The sequence below is a fragment of the Marmota monax genome, unplaced genomic scaffold (genome assembly GCF_021218885.2).
Source record: "Marmota monax isolate L192 unplaced genomic scaffold, Marmota_monax_Labrador192_F-V1.1 WCK01_AAM20220418_F8-fsc00059, whole genome shotgun sequence".
NCBI classification, from domain to species: domain Eukaryota; kingdom Metazoa; phylum Chordata; class Mammalia; order Rodentia; family Sciuridae; genus Marmota; species Marmota monax.
The window spans coordinates 7,345,240-7,361,650 of record NW_026693595.1 but is presented as its reverse complement, the minus strand read 5'-3'; the positions used below and the strand labels follow the sequence as shown (position 1 = coordinate 7,361,650).

Here is a 16,411-nt window from a genome sequence, read left to right as displayed (position 1 = left end):
GCTTTAAGACAATGACAGCCCCACCCAGCAAGAGGCACTAGCAGGGTGCATGGAGCTCAGCAGATGGGGACAGCCACACCGTAGGCACAGGCAAAGACTCTGCCTTGCAATGCTGCTAGGCTTCACCCCAGGAAAGGTGGGAGCCAGCTGGTACCTGTGTGTCGGCGTTCAGTACTTTAATTCTCTGGGTAGAAATGAAGAGGTCCACCTCGGTCATTGGCTGAGATTCGCCTTCAGGAGCCTAAAAAGAAAAAAGCACCAAGACCAAGTTTTACCATGGTGTTCTGATCCAGATAAAAGGGGCAAGGTTAGCTCACACACACAGGCACCAAGACACAGTCACCAGAACAGCAACGCAGACTCTGGGGTTTAATTGCCAAAGCTGAAGGTACCACACAGAGGATGGACACATGGACGAGTGTTAGCATCTTTAGGTTCTGGGGGAAAATGTCGAATCCCCTTTGCAGTAGATTTGGCTCTGAGCAATGATGGCAAGTGGCCCATTCTGCAAGGGTTTTGGAGACTGAAGGATAAGGACAGGATAAGAGCAACTAACTCATACCCAATGACCTTGGAGAAGTCAGTTAGAATTTATCCCCGCTTGAGCTGAAGGGGTACAATGTTTAGAGCAGGTACAAATGAAGCCATTTGGATGCAGTTCTGGTAAGAGGGTCTTCATGTTCATATACCACCCAGCCAACACAGAATCAGCTGCCCACTCCTGAAGCCACCCCAATAAGAAAGAGCCCCAAGGCCTCAATGTCCCAGGAGTAGTTCATAAGCACCTAGAAGCTCCATAATCAAAAAAGCGCAGTCTGGTTCATTTAAGGTTGAACTCTGCACACGTGTGGTTATTAGCGAGTTTTCTTTTTTGCATCCAGCAATCTGACAAATTCCCCAATCAAACATAACTGTAATTGCACAGGCCCAAGTCCCTGCCACATCCCTGCTCCTGAATGGTTGGAACTTACACACTAGTATAGGATTCATTTAGTGTCTCCAATCTGTTCCCTGTCCTTCCTCTGAAGTGAAATGACTAATGAGCAACAAAAAACACAGCCACTGTAGGCAACTGAGTTTTGAGAAATGCTGGCTTATGGGGCGGTTTGAAAAGAAATCTGAACAAAAACTTGCTGGATGCAGAAAATAAAAACACGAAATAATAAAAAGGCAAAACATAAACAAATGAAAAGAACAGGCATAACACCAAGGCGATGGAGTTGTTTGTACTGCACCTTCTTCCTGCTTTTGGCTAATTTCTGGGCCATCTGCTTAGCATGGAACAAACAGAGACAGGAGAATAGTTAGAATTTGCAGAGACTCAAAGTCAAAAAGGGAGGTGACAAAACTAATACTGATAGTGATATGAAGCACTTCTGTAGGAGGAGGACTAGCTTTAAAAAAAAAAAATCCCCCTCTAAAGAAAATTGATTTCCTAATTCAGAACTTAGTAGATGGTGGAGGCAGTGGGATGAAAGAAATTTGTTGAGGTGCTGCCTGTGCCTAAATGCAATGGATATTTTCAAAGAACTCATTTTAGTTGTCTTGATTTTCTTTATTGCATGCCTATTTTTCTGTTTCTTGGATTTTATCCTAGATATTTATTTCCATCTACTTTCTTTGGGTTTAATTTGCTAATTTCCCCCCTCAGTTTCTTGAGATATAAAGTTATATGGTTTCTCAGACTTTTTCCTTTTCTTACATATAAAGCTATGACTCTCCCTGTATGTACTGCTTTGGCTGTCTCCCACAAATTTTGGTATATTGCAGTTTAAGTACTGTCCCATTAAACCATTTTGTAATTTCAACTGTGATTTCTTTGAACCTTGAATTACTTAAAATTGTGTTACTAATTTGAATACATTTGGGGTTTAGTTATTATTTTTGTATTTCTAAATTAATTTTACTGGATCAGAGAATATACTGTATAAAATTTCAGTCTTTTGAAATTTGACCCAGCACATGATTGATTTTGGTTAATGTGTCACATGGACTTCAAAATATGGTATTTTATAGTTGTTGGTTAAGATGATGTTTTAAATCTTGTATGTACTTGCTTTTTTTTATGTGTGTGTGTCATTTTATTCTACCCCTTTACTGAGAAAGGTGTGTTAAAATCTCCAGCTGTTACTATGGTTTACCTATGCATCTTTTGCTCTGTCAATGTTTGCATTGCCTGTTTTGTAGTTATAAGGTGCATGTATATTTAGGGTGGTATAGTTTCTTATTGAATAGATCCTTTTATTTTTTCCCTCTTTATTTCTAAATACTTCCCCTTTCAATTTATAATATTAATTCATGACTAGCTAAAAATGGATATAATATTTCTCCTTTTGCCCATAGTTGAAAAAAATATGGTGGATAAAACTGGGGCTGAACTGTTTAAAACCAAATCCTGGCTCTGCCACCTACTAGTTCTGCGACTTTGAGCTAGCCACTCAATGTCACCGTGCCTCATTTTCTTCTGTGAAATGGGGATAAAACAGTATCTACTTCATGAGATTTTTTTTTTTTTGAGGACAGAATGAATATTTGCAAACTCTTTCAACAGTGCACTAAGTACTTTGTGTCTGCAGATGATTATAATTAACCTATGTCAGAGTGCAATTTCTTGGCTCCTGGCTCTTGGCAAGGCTTGATATATATATAGATACATATATGTATATATATACAGATCTTGTACAAATAATGGTGAGTCAATGGCCAAACTGTGGATGCTGGTTTGGTGATGGGGTGGGGTGGAGGAAAAGCTGAGCTCTCGGACTCCTTGGTACTCACCTGGTGGAAAAGCTCTTCTGCTCAGTAGTATTCCTGTTCCACTAATGTCTAAAGTGTGTTGCCTGTACTAACTCATTTTAGAGAAACTGGATGAGTCAGCCATCCAAACACCAAACAGCTACTCTCTGGTGCACTCAGGAAACTAGGAAAATCCCACTCCCGCTCAGCCACCCCACAGCTCTTCCTAGCGTTATAAGCTCAGGGTGAGCTGTCTGCTCTGGAAAACTCTGAAGGCAGCAGCCACACATTACCCTAACTGCTGGCCATTATGGTGATACTATTTCTGTATCTGAAAACTGCCCTAAGCTGATGCTACTCCATGTCACACATATTCCAATGTAGAATGTGAGAGTCCTGCCTGGGATGTTCTGAACTGCCTCAGTTGTAATCTGCAGTATAAATGACAGCAGTGGGATCCAAACATTTGTTCTCTGCCACCTTTCCTGAAGTGAGATGGCAATGATACAGGAATTTCTACTGCTTTTGATACCAGAGATCCAAGAACAGTTGGTCAAAATTCTCTATCTCCAGAGAACCATGCCTTGAAAGAACTCTTTCAAAGGAAAATAGATCACCACCCATGGAAAACCCAAATTGTTTCTTTCCTGAAATGGGTGATAAGAAGATCAAAACCTGAGTTTCATGAAAAGTCTGCAGAAATAATTTTTATGAAGTTAAAAATATTTTATGCACTTGGATATGATAAGTCATTGATTATTCTAAGTGTCCTGCAACAAATTATAATAAAAAAATGGAGTCAGAGCCAGGATGAGAAATTACAGCATCAGAAAGAGGTTCAGGAGAAATATTAAGCCAGCATGCATTATTAAACCAACAGTGTCCACATCCATTTTAATCCTCATGTTTTGTGGCTTATGAGCCTGGGTGGTGGCACATAAAACAGACTGTGGAGCCATCCACTTACTTCATGTACAATGTGCACTGAGGCTGTTCTGCACTTAAGGTTAGCCACATCCAGCTGCTCCCTGCTGTTCTCTTTTCTTTCTCTAGCCAACATCTACTAAGTACTTAGAAGTGCCAGGAGCCTTCTAAGCATTTCACGTGTAAAAGCTTACAACCATCCTGTGAGGCAGGTGCTATATATCCACACTTTTCAGAAGAGGAAAACGAGGCACAGAGAGGCTAATTAATTGGCCCAACATCACATAACTGTTCTGTGGAGTGGCAGAACAGATTCCAAGCCAGGCAGTCTCACATTACACTCTACACCACTGGTTGTGCAGCCTGGGCAAGCTTCTCTTCTGAGAACTTCTTGGCTTGCCTGTATCATGGAGCTAATAATACCAACCTGTCAGGATTCCCCACCCCCCTCCACCAGATAACGTATACGAAGGGCCTGATGTAAGTGTCAGTATCCTCTTTATTGATCACAGTCCTCTTCAAGCAACATGGGAGACGACATGACTCAGACAAAGCTACAATGATGGAAAATTTAATTCTACAATGAAATCATAAGCTTTGACATTTAAAGGAAATCATAAAAGAATGAGAAAAAAATCTGATTTCTGGGACAGGCTGGTAAAGACAGATATAATAATAATGAATGTTCCTTAAAAAAAGCACACATGCCACAAAATATGTCAACACCACTTGTGATCTGGTTCCATGAGCTTCACAGATACAGCAAGAATGGAGATAGAGACACCACACTGGACATGCACCTGTCTCTCTGGCTCAGTGGGGCTCAGCAGGCCACTCTGTCTTCCTGCTGAAGAGGAGGGAATGAAGTGGAATGAGGGTGGAATGCAGAGAGTGAGGAGAGAAAGGACAGGTGAGCTGGCTGCACAGGTTTCAAGTTCGGTACTCTCCCGACAGTACCAGATGTCCTTACTGTGTTGAGAGAGGTGTGAATCTACCCCGGGCCACCTGAGAGACAGGATGTAGGGCAAAGTTCTCTCCAGAAGTTTCTCCAAAACATCTTGCAGAGAGCATGAGTAAGAAAACATTAGCAGGTGACAGACACAGTGATGATGTACTCTGTGTCCAAGTAATTATGGGAACTGCTGGTGAAGCAAAGTGAACACAATCTTGGGGCAGAACCATTTTGGAAAAGATGTTCAGCATGGTATCTTCATACATGCAAACAGCATGCACTGATCACAACCAATCCCTTTTCTTCCATCCTCCCCTTCCCAGTCTCTAGTAATCACTATTCTACTTTCAGGTGACTTTTTTTTTTAAGCTTTCACATAAGAGAGAGACCATGTAGTATTTGTCTTTCTGTGTCTGGCTTATTTCACTTAACATAATGTCCTCTGAATGTACCCATTTTGCTGTAATGACAGGATTTCATTCTTCTTTATGGCTGAATAATACTCCATTTTGTGTGTGTGTGAGTGTGTGTGCACACACACACACATACACACACCATATTTTATTTATTCACATGTTGATGGCACCAAGGCTGATTCCATATCTTGGCTAATATGAATTATACCACAATAAACATGAATGTGTAGGTATTTCTTTGGTATGCTGAATTCACTTCCTTTGAATACATACCTTGGAGTGGAATTGCTGGATCATATGGTAGATCTAATTTTAGCATTTTGAGGACCATCCATACTATTCTCCATAATGGCTATATAATTTTACTAATTTACATTCCCACCAACAATGTGTAAGTGTTCCTTTTACCCCCATATCCTTGCCAGCATTTTGTTTTGTTTTTTTGATAACAAGCCCTTTTAACTGGGGTGAGATGGTATCCCATTTCAGTTTTGATTTGCATTTCTCTGATGATGAATGATATTGTGATATTGAGCATTTTTCTCATGTATTTGTTGACTGCTTGTATTTCTTCTTTTGAGAAGTATCTATTTAGATCATCTGCTGTGTGTGTGTGTGTGTGTGGGTGGGGGAATGAATGAGAATGAATGAATTTGTTACTATATTTCCCAGGCTGGCCTCTTACTCCTGGGCTCAGGCCATCCTCCTACCTCAGTCTCCTGAGCAGCTGGGACTAAGAGTGCACACCATGGTACCTGGCTGCCCATTTTAAAAACTGGATTACTTCTCTTTCTTATTGCTATTTTGAGTTCTTTATATATTGTGGATATTAATCAGATGAATAGCTGGGAAATATAGTCTCACATCCTGTACGTCGTCTCTTCCCTCTGTTGTTTCCTTTGCTGTGCGGAGGCTTTTTAGTTCAATGTAATCTCATTTGTCAATTTTTGCTGAACTTTGGGGTCCTATCCAGAAAATCACTGCCTGTATCAATGTTTTGAAATGTTTCTCCTATGTTTTCTTTTAGTAGTTTTGGGGTTTGGGTCTTACATCAAGTTCTTTAATACATTCTGAGTCAGTTTTTGCAAAGAGTGAGAGATGTGGGTCAAGGTTTAGCCTTCTGCATGTAAATATTTAATTTTCCCAGCATTATTTATGGAAGAGGCTGTTCTTTCTCCAATGTATATTTCTGGTTCCTTAGTAAAGAACCATTTGGCTGTAGATGTGAGGTTTTATTTCTGGGATCCTGATCCTATTCCATTGATTATGTGCTGTTTTTATGCCAATACCACACTGCTTGGGTGACTGTGGCTCTGCAGTGTACATTCATGTCAGGTAATGTGATGCCTCCAGGATTGTTTTGGATATTCAGGGTCTTTTGAGTTTCCATATGAATTTCAGGCTCATTTTTTCTAGTTCTGGAAAGAATTTCATTAATATTTTGAGGGGGAGTGCACTGAATCCTGTAGATTGTTTTGGGTTGTGTGGGCATTTTAGCAATATTTTTCCAGTCCGAAAGCACGGGAGGTATCTTTTGTAAGGCTGATCTGGAAGTCATGAATTCCCTCAGTGTTTGCTTATCTTGGAAGGTCTTTATTTACTTTTAATTTCTGAAATATATCCTTGCTGTGTATAGTAACCTTGGTTGTTTTGTTTAAGGATATGGAATATATCATTCTATTCCCTCCTGGCCTATAGGGTTTCTGTTAGTCTAATGGGGTAGCTATTAAAAGTGACTTGACACATCTCTCTTACAGATTTTTAGATTCTTTGTCTTATACTTTTGACAGTTTCACTATAATATGATCTGAAAAGATCTTCACAGCATATCTACTTGGGGTTCTATAATTGTCCTTCCTTTGAATATCCATGTCTTTCCTAAGATTAGAGAAGTTTTCTGTTATTAACTTATTGAAAAGTAATCTTTATCTCCTCACTTTAGATCTGGATGTTTAATGATCTTCCAAAGATCTTGAATGTTATCTTCATTCTTATTTCCTTTTTTTAAAAAAAATTTTGTTTGATTGGGACATTTCAAAGGACCTGTCTTCAAATTCAGATATTCTTTCTTCTGCTTAATCTAGTATATTGAGCTTCTAAATTGATTTCTTGTGCTCTTCATTACCTAAGGCCTGTTTGGTTCTTCTTCAAAATCTGTCTCTTTGCTAAATTTGGTATTCAAATCCTGCACTACCTTCCTAATTTCGTTTGTCTTCTCTTGGATCTCACTGAGCTTTTCTGTATCATTTGATTATCAGGCATTTCCTCCATTTTGATTTCTTTGGAATCTGTTGGAGGTGTCATAGTACCTTGTTTTTTTTTTCATATTTCTTGTATTCCTTCATTAGATGCCTGCATCTGATGGATCAGATTTCACTACCACTTTTATGGGATGGCCTTCACAGTAAGCATCTTTCTCATGAAGATATTTTGGGGTGTCAGTTTATCATGTAGTGTTGGCTTTGATCCTAGCTGAGCAACACTGCATATTCTCTACAACTTCTTTGGCTGTGGTCAGTGAGTTTGAGCACAATATGCACACCGTATCACAGTCAGAGAGATCCCGCATCTCTGGGCCATGAGAGAGCGGGGACACTCCAATAGTTCAGACAGGTGATATAGACGGCAGACTGTGTGAGGCGCACAGTGTGTGACTACTCATACAGTGGGAGTGGGGGCCCCTGTCTGGTAATGTTGACCTTGGCTCTGTTCCTAGCAAAGGCCTTTGGCACTCACAGTGAGCCTGAAGCCTGAACAGTGGTGAGGGCCAGACACTACAAGGGAGAGGTGGTGGCAGCAGCTGCAGTGTTCCCTTCTGTGGTGCTCACACCCAGTCCTGTCAGCATTGTGTGGTCAAACAAGGTGCAGAGGAACCATGTGGGTGGGTGGCAGCAAGAAGTATGGTTTTCCTTTCTGCTATTATGTAGAAGTGCCTGCCTGGAGAGGGACCTTTGATCCTGTATACCCACAGGCAGGGGAGCAGCTGGGGCTTTTCTCCCCCTGCAGACTCCTTTAGCACTAATGCCCACCTTGGTTGTGGGACATGCCCAGAGCAGGTTAAAGTTCCTCTTGGAGCCCCCTTTGGCCATACACACCTGGGACGGGGCAATAGTCAGAACCAACTGAGTTGCTCAAGGGCTCTTCAGCATGCCCCTGTGTGCAGGGCAACAGTGGACTCTCAGTTCCCACTCTGCCCTGTCAGAAGCCTGTGTGCAGAGCAGAGAAGAAGGGCAGTAGGAACTGTTAGGTACCTTCCTTAAGTCTTGGCATGAGTCTACCCATAGCTGGCCATGCCTGTGGTCTCAGAGTGCAAGCTCTCTGGTCTCCTGAGTGGTGCCCTCTATTCCCTCCATGTCAAAAAACCTGCTCCACAAGTTTGTAGAGATGTGAATGCTGTGGGTCCTGGAATCACACTGTGAGAAACCACTGTTCTAAGGTATGTCGGGGAGGAGTGCAGGTCCTGGAAGAATAGTATTTCTTCTTAAAAAAATGGATGAACAACAAGGGCAGAAAGGAGATATTAGGGAGGGGCCAACCAAAAATGGTTTAGGAAACCCTCCCCAAACCATTAGGTATCTTCTAATTCCGTTACTGTATTCAGACATGATTCATTTCTTATATTTTGGTAGACAGAGTTGCCTTTAGGTTTCCACAGTTTGCCTTGTAGTCTTCTTACCTACATGGTCTTTCTGGCTCCTTTTATTAGACTGCAAGTTTTCAAGGTCAAGGAGTGTGTTGGTTAATTTTGACTTCTAAAGTGCCTATTACAGGACTTCTCAGAAATACAGTTTGCTCTTTGAGTCAAATTCCTTTGTTTTCTTTTTGCATGAAGTGGAAAATGACTGGCCAAAGCACAACTCCAAATTCTCTCTCCATTTGTCAAATCTAAATTTTTTGTTAAGAAAATAGTAACTCTCCGAATTCCAAGTATAAATCCAATGAGTGACATTCTATCCTAGCATATAGTTGGTGCTATGTGAGTGACAGACACCAGGACAAATAGACCAGAAATGGAAAACGAAAACTTGGCTTCAGGGTCCAAGTCTGCTCAAAGAAGGCAGCACAAATACCAGGCTGCACTTGCATCCCTCCAGCAACATGAAACAATTCATGGAGGCAGAGGAAAGAGGAAATACAGGGTCTGCAGGAGGAGGGGTGGGGAAGGGAAGCTGCTTCACTGTAGTGTAGAGAAAAGCACCCCATCTGAAGATGACTCATCAGCCTGAGGTTAAGGACAAGGCTTCTAAATGAATTGCGAAATAAATCCCTAGAGCTTTTCTTTTTCCTTCCTGGGTGGGTACTGTGAAATCTGCAGCCTTGCTAGGCTCTGCATTTCTTCTACTGAAGTGGTCTCAAATAACTCATTCCTGAAAGGTCTGGTGCTCTTAAGGAACCAGTGTGATGACATCTCCCTTAGAGAGCATCATGGTGCAAGTTCTCCTTGAACCTGGACTATTGGGGATCAATGCCCTCCTTTGCTTCTGGCAAAATGTGTACATGCTCCCTGACACAGCCACTTTCCAGGGGTGCTGAAATCAACAGCCATCTCCACTTAAACTTGGAAAAGGCTTCTGGCTGGGTGTGAGGTCAAACGATCTGATGCACATTTAAATGAATGTAAAAGGAACACAAAGCCAAAAATATTTAATGACAGGTAACAGTTCTTTCCAATGCATAGAAGCACATTATAAAATGACACTTAAGTGTCAATGCATCCATTTAATTTTACCACTCTGTAATGGGGTCCTTTAATCAAAGTAATTTGCTTGAAAAAAAATAAACACATGTTTTTCAAATGTCTACTCTGCTCTAGACAGGTCTAAAATGTATTCATAATCGAACAGCCTCTATCTTGCCTTTTCTGATCAACAGAGCCATGGAGCGTTAGGCTAAAATGAACTGAGGAACTTATGGATATAGATTCCTTGAAAGCTTCAGAGTAAAATCTCTGGCTTCTTATGAAAATTTGATTTCCTTGAAGGAAGAACAACATTATCAGGTACCACAGTGGAAACATGAAAACCTCATTTGGGCTACCATGGTCACTGGATGTAGTCTGATAGAGGGATGCTACAGTGTACCATGCAAGCTGCTTTGTGTTCAAGTGATGTACCTTGCGTCTTTCTGCCCCTTATCAGACCACCTAGTCCTATGTAAATGTCATAAGATGAGGAGAGAGATGCAGACACTCCAGCTGCAGGAGCCAAAAGCTATAAGGTGGCAAATAAATAAAGTACCCAGAATAAAACCTGAATCTTAAAAACTTTGAAACCTGTTATATAGAACTTAGGAGAAACTAACCTGAAAGCAACACACAGTTTTCTATCTCAAAAGACTCCCCTTTCCTTTAGGGGCTGATCTACTGCTTTATTTTGGTAGATTCCTCTAGCTGCATTCCATGTTGGGAACACTTGGAGGATATGAATTTTTGTTGTGTGGCTCTATCTTGTACATTACAGGGTGTTGAGCAGCCTGGCCTAAGAAATTCCCCCAGTCACTGTAACAATCAGAAGGTAAAAGCTAACCCACCAAGCATGGATCGATAGCTTAACAATAACCTGTTGATGCGCTTTGCTTATTTAGTTTGAATGACATTCCTACTATGCTTTCATGGCGTTTCCCCACTGTCCATCATCCTGGAAGAGACTAACTTCAGGAGAAGAACACATACCACAGAACGAGGCCTATAGCAGTGGGGCTCCTGAAGCACAGACAATGTTTGTGTGTCCCTGAAGAACTGGTTGAGTGGGCCCCTGGAACAACTGGTAGGTCCTATCAGTGTTGTGACAATAGCCACCTTTGAGATAGCTGTAAAAGATCCCCTGGTGTACACATCTGAAGGTGTCAGAAGTTGCAGAATGGCTTACTGTACATACTATAAGTTAAGTGAAGGGGCAGCTTGGGAGAGAAGTGCTTCTTCCCAGCACAGAGCCATGATAAGAGCAGCGAGTAACATATGATGGCAGCAGGTGCAATGGAGAGCTGCTTGATGAGGAAGCAATGAGAGGAGACCCGGCGACATGCACACAGCATCCTGGGGAACTGCAGTATAACTGGGAAGCTGGGGGCTCAAAACATGATAGTTAAGGCAGCAATGGAAATATGACCTGTTTAATATTCACCAACCACAGGGCAGAACCTGGACATGTGACTACCACTGGAATCAACTCGGGTAAGAGGCCTGGACCAGATACCTCTGGCTTGCCCTGTGCACTTGCTGGCTTGATTCCTCCTGTCTCCTTCCTAGGACCTGGCACAGCCTACACAAAAATGTGCTAAAGGGATATTTTTCTTTAATCCAAAGGTTAAGGACTCTCTTAATGCTGTCTACTTGTTGTTCTTTCTTATTCCATACTGTCATTTCAGGATGTACCTGGGGAATGTGTGAGAAAAGGAATGAAAAAGGGAATGGCCTTTTGGAGGGGGGAATCAATTTTGACCAGCTGACACTGGATAAGTCAATTTTGGTGAGTCCTAACTCATTCCAATTTGTTGGAAATGTCTCATTCTGGATTTTAGAATGAACACTGTCTGCAGTTCTAAGGGCTGGGTGCACTGTGGCATGAACACACATTAAGTGTCCTAGTTGTTTAGACTCTCTACCATGATGTCCGAAAGAATCATACAGCTCTGCATTTCCATAGGCTTAAACTGGTTTGGGCTGGTTCAAACTAGTTGTGAATGACCAAATAGGTTTATTCCTTTAAAGTCTTTTAAAAATAGATTGAAACAGGTTATGGTTTGCTCAAACTAGTTTAAACCGGATTACCTTTGCCCTGACTTATTTAGACTAGCCAGGTTAGGTTTTCATTCTACTTGAAGCTAACCAGTTCAGTCTGTCTTGAACAGTATCAAGTGGTTAAAAAGCAATGCCACCTAGTTTGAACCAAGCCTAATACCAATGGACCTCTGTCAGTGGTAATCCAGGGATCCATCTCACATTTGAGGCATAATATTCAAAATGACGTCCTTCCTCATTGTATCAACTTTTCAGTCTATGATCATATGTACTTTCCTCAAGACTGGCTAGTGAGAACAACCTAAGTTGATAGTGTTTATAAATAAAAAGACTCCAGTGCACATTAGAAATCCTTTTCTGTTTAAAACTGTTGGCAGGGTCATAGATGAGCCCTGCTTATGATATTTCAATCTACTCTCTGACCTTGGACTAGACACAGGTGTGGGATGATGCTATAAACTTCTCAGGTGCCTGCAGTTGCCCACCATCCCCCTCCAACCTTGCAGATCTCCTCACCTTGATCCTGCTAACTGCTTCCTGGGCCTGCATCATGCGCACATTTTTGGAGGGGGTTTTGTCTGAGAGCAGCTGGGTGGAGCCAAGGTAATTGGCAGCAAAAATGATTCCATCGATCAAGTCTTCAGGGTCGCAAGGTCCAGGAACTGTAACACAGAGAGAACAGTGGTGAGTGAAGCCATCCTGGGCAGGCCCTCTACATCCAGACCATGTACACCCTTCCCCAAGTTCCCTGCTGGCAGAGCTGGTCTAAGGCATTGATGTCACCCCTCCTTTCCACACAGAAGGCACGGTTTCTTAGAGCCTTTTGAAATGATTCAAGTATTGACTTAAGTCTGAAAGAAAGTCTAGTGACAAGACTGAGTTCTTTGGGACAAGGACCATGTCATATTCATCTCTGTCATGTTCCAGTGCTGGTCACCTAATTGGTATCAACTAGATGTCTTCTGAATAAATGGTTAGGTGAATGGAAGGCTGCCTTGGGTAATGTCCATTTATAGCACTACCTACTACCTGTCACCTATTCATATCTCCTCTTCCCTTTAGTCCATAAGTGAAGGAAACACATTTAATTAGAAAAATGGGATGTTTCAGAACATCTGGATTTCTATGATGGCTTTTGACCCCAAAGCCATGGTCTCATGCTGCTAGGCTTGCCAACTTAGAGGCCATAATGCCCACAGTCTAGGCCCACACACTGATCAAATTTTCTGTTCTCACTCACCAGCCTAGTAAATCAAGTCTTATTTTAAATGGGGGCATCAGGTTCTAATCAAAACTACTATAAACCACTCCCAAAATTAAGGCCATATGTATCTTTCTCAGCAGCTGCCTGGTTCCCACCCTGGAACTTGTGTGGCTTTGAGGAGTTGGGTTATTTGTGATATGTGTTTTACCTGTAGAGTAGGGAAGCCCAGCTCTAAGGTAACACAGACAGTTTTGGACCCACACTATTATCAATATAAAGTAAAAAAGATTGCCGTCTTCTATGATAAGCGCCTAGAGGATGGATTTATATTGTTACTAAATCATTTTTGTCAATCAGATATTGAGAAAAAAATCTCACCTGGGATAATTTTAAGAACCTTCCATCTATTTTTAGAATATAATGTTCAACCCATCTTTCCTTTTTCTGTGCGGCTTTGACATAGCCATCTCTGATTTAGCACTATTCACTGAAAAGGGTCCCTTTGCAATGGCAGTGAGTATGCAGGTATTCTTAAAAGAAATCTAAATAATACTTGAATCATCACATAAGTGCCTAGCAACAAAGGCACATAAATATCAGACCTAAACAAAGTCTAAGTTTGAGATACGATCGCATACCATTTGTCCTTCAGGGAAATTGACTATAATTGAATGTACCTGTCTATCATGCCCAGGAAAAAAAAAAGTATTTTTATAAATTCACTTTAGGCTTGGTGCCAGTATATTTTAAAAAATTTTTTTTTTAAATTAAAGCTACAATGATCCTGCATCAAAGAATTGCAGGTTTCGTGGTGGCCTTTTAGAACACAGTTTTCCATTCCATGAGGCCTGCAGTTGCCCTGTGAGTCAAGGAGCACATCATGGGATGCATCCTCTCACTACTGTTGGGACTGAAAATCCCTAGGCCTGGAGAGACAAAGTGGAAACTTCCAAACTTCTGGAAGCTTTCTAAGGTGCTCTCATGGAATTCCAGAAATTCACAAAAATTATGCAAATAACAGATTATTTAATAAGGAAACAGGAGTTACTAAACCAAAACTAGGATCTTGTTCTGGGCTTGTGGACTGAGGGCTCATGAAGGTTTAGGATGCTCTGAGTTACCAGAGTTCATAACGGCTCCCTCACAGGGTCCAAAGGCTGGGCTTGGCCAACTTTAAGAAGATGGCAATTTGCCTTACCTGAAAAACGACCTGCCACCTACAGTTAGAGCATCAGGGCCATCCTATAGCCAGAGACAGACTCTGTGAATGAGAAACTGGCACTCCATTTGGGTGGCTTGACCTCAAATATCACAAAAAAAGGGCACAAAGCTTGAGCTACAGTCTAGTCCCAGGAGGCTTCTTGAATGGGTTTCCTTTTGCATTGAATAACCTGCACAACCAGAGGTGGCTCCCTGCGGAGTCAGCCTGCCCCTGGATCACAGCCTGGCTTTGCAGCTGGCTAACTGCATCATCTTGGCCCAGTTACTCACTCTCTTGATCATTGGTTCTCTTTTACCAAAACAAGAAGATAATAATAAAACCCACTTCCCAAGACTGATGTGTGGATTCAACTAGTATTTCATGCAAGGTGCTTAGAATAGTTCCTGACCCAGACTAGATGTTCAATAAATGTTACTCGTCCCAGCAAGAGATGGGAACCACTGGTAACGTTTTATGAAGGGGACCAAAATTTCTTCCCTTAAATTCATTCCCACTTGAATTATCTTTGAGGGATGCAAGAGGTACACTGGGCTAGCAGTAGGGAGACTTGGGTTTCAGATCATGACTAAGATGGATGAAGCCCAGAGGCTCACCTCCACCCTCGGGTTTGCTATCCACATGAGGAGCCAGGGAAGAGGGTTTCTGAGAGCTTCATAGCTATTACAGTCTAAGATACTAAGAATGTCAAGTCTGTGTCCCTTCTTCCCACTATTTCCTTATCTCCAGTGCTCGAAATGCCCCAAATGCTGAAAGATTCATGTGCTTAATATTCAGTGCTCTGTATTTTGAGCTCTTACCTTCAACGTAGGTTGGGAATGAAGCCAAGCTTTTTCTTGACTGTAATTAAGACAAAGAGGTTTCAAAAAGGGAAAAGCATGATATAATATGCATCAACACACCATCCATGCATCATGAAAAAGAAACACATTACTAGTGGCATTTGTTAACCAGTTATCAACCATTTTTTGTTAGTGTGTGTGGAGAAACATGTGCATTTATTATTCAAGGTTACCTCGAACCCAAAATAGGCCCTTCAAAGTGTTAGATAATTGGAAAACCCCACATTTCATAGAGGTCTATCAGCTTAAATAATATCACACAGACCAAAATCTATAAACAGCAATAAAAAGGGCACACTTTATATTCTCACACCTCTGCATTCCATGGGAAAAACAATTGATTAATAAAAGCACCCCAAACATAATTGTACACACAAATGAAGAACTCCCTGGGAGAAGTTTATTTTGTATCTAGGATGCAAGGATCTCTGTGCTAAAAATGTGTTAGATTTTTTCCCCCTCATCATCTCTTACTGATTTCAGTTGAAAACTGCATTATTATCTAAGTCATTATTATGTGTTTCCTTTAAGTAAGAACACAACACAGGAGTAAATTAAAAGCCCTGGCATTTCTTATATTATTATCTCCCAGCAGAGGCCAATCTTCTAACAGCACAGTTGGAAGTGGATATGAGGAACTAGAAACTTCTAGAACCTGACTTGGTGGCAGTATAAATGTAGCACTTAGAGGAGCAACACTTATCACATGCTCCTTCCAGAAGGAAATGTCCTAGCAATAACTCTTACAGAGTTGGAAATTCACTTCTGCTTCAAATAGTGACAGAACTTGTAGCTGATAAATCTGGGGCAGGGCTTAGTTTCCTGAAAGCATTTCAGGAGAGCTCATATTAAAAATAGGAGTCCTTATCCAGGCAAAAGGTAGTTTGCATGGCTGAGATTTTTATTGCTGAGAATCTCCAGGTATGATGTGATCATTTAAATATATGCCTTTTAGAGAAGGGGTATCTTGCACAGCATAGCTGCTCCATAGATTGATCTCTTAAAAGGTATGTGTCACATGAGAGAGCTCTTGGTGAGGGCTGGGATGTCACAGGAAAGAACTCATATGCTAGCACTTTTTTGAAGCCAAGCTTTTTCTTGACTGTAATTAAGACAAAGAGGTTTCAAAAAGGGAAAAGCATGATGTAATATGCATCAACACACCATCCATGCATCCATGCAAGTCCTTTACTTGGAAGAGGGGAATGCAAAGATATGATTGATTAGTTAATACACAACAGTTTAATAATTGTAATGTTAATTGTTATGTGAAAAACTGGGTGTAGTTAGTCGAAGACTAACTCAATTCAGGACAATGGTAAAAGGCCACACAAATCACACAGGGAGCCAACACAGGGCAACTTTTCAAGAAACCTACT

At 41.3% G+C, this 16,411-nt stretch overlaps 1 protein-coding gene and 1 long non-coding RNA gene across 5 annotated transcripts in view; one reads left to right on the top strand and one right to left on the bottom strand.

Annotated features, from left to right (window-relative positions):
- Positions 1-16,411, bottom strand: part of Apba1 (amyloid beta precursor protein binding family A member 1) — a 204,279-nt gene that overhangs the window by 22,354 nt on the left and 165,514 nt on the right. For 2 of the 4 annotated variants that reach the window (XM_058584027.1, XM_058584028.1), the window contains exons 4-7: positions 14,991-15,030; positions 12,284-12,429; positions 1,236-1,271; positions 155-241 (exon numbers count right to left, since the gene is read on the bottom strand). In XM_058584027.1, the coding sequence (XP_058440010.1) occupies positions 155-241; positions 1,236-1,271; positions 12,284-12,429; positions 14,991-15,030 (309 nt within the window). The remainder of the gene's footprint in view (positions 1-154; positions 242-1,235; positions 1,272-12,283; positions 12,430-14,990; positions 15,031-16,411) is intronic. The other 2 variants (XM_046459455.2, XM_046459456.2) reach the window with 2 other exon arrangements.
- The window catches only part of LOC131424736 (uncharacterized), a 53,713-nt gene that overhangs the window by 31,803 nt on the left and 5,499 nt on the right, over positions 1-16,411 (top strand). Inside the window, exon 2 of the long non-coding RNA XR_009228204.1 lies at positions 11,395-11,495. This is a non-coding gene — a long non-coding RNA (uncharacterized LOC131424736). The remainder of the gene's footprint in view (positions 1-11,394; positions 11,496-16,411) is intronic.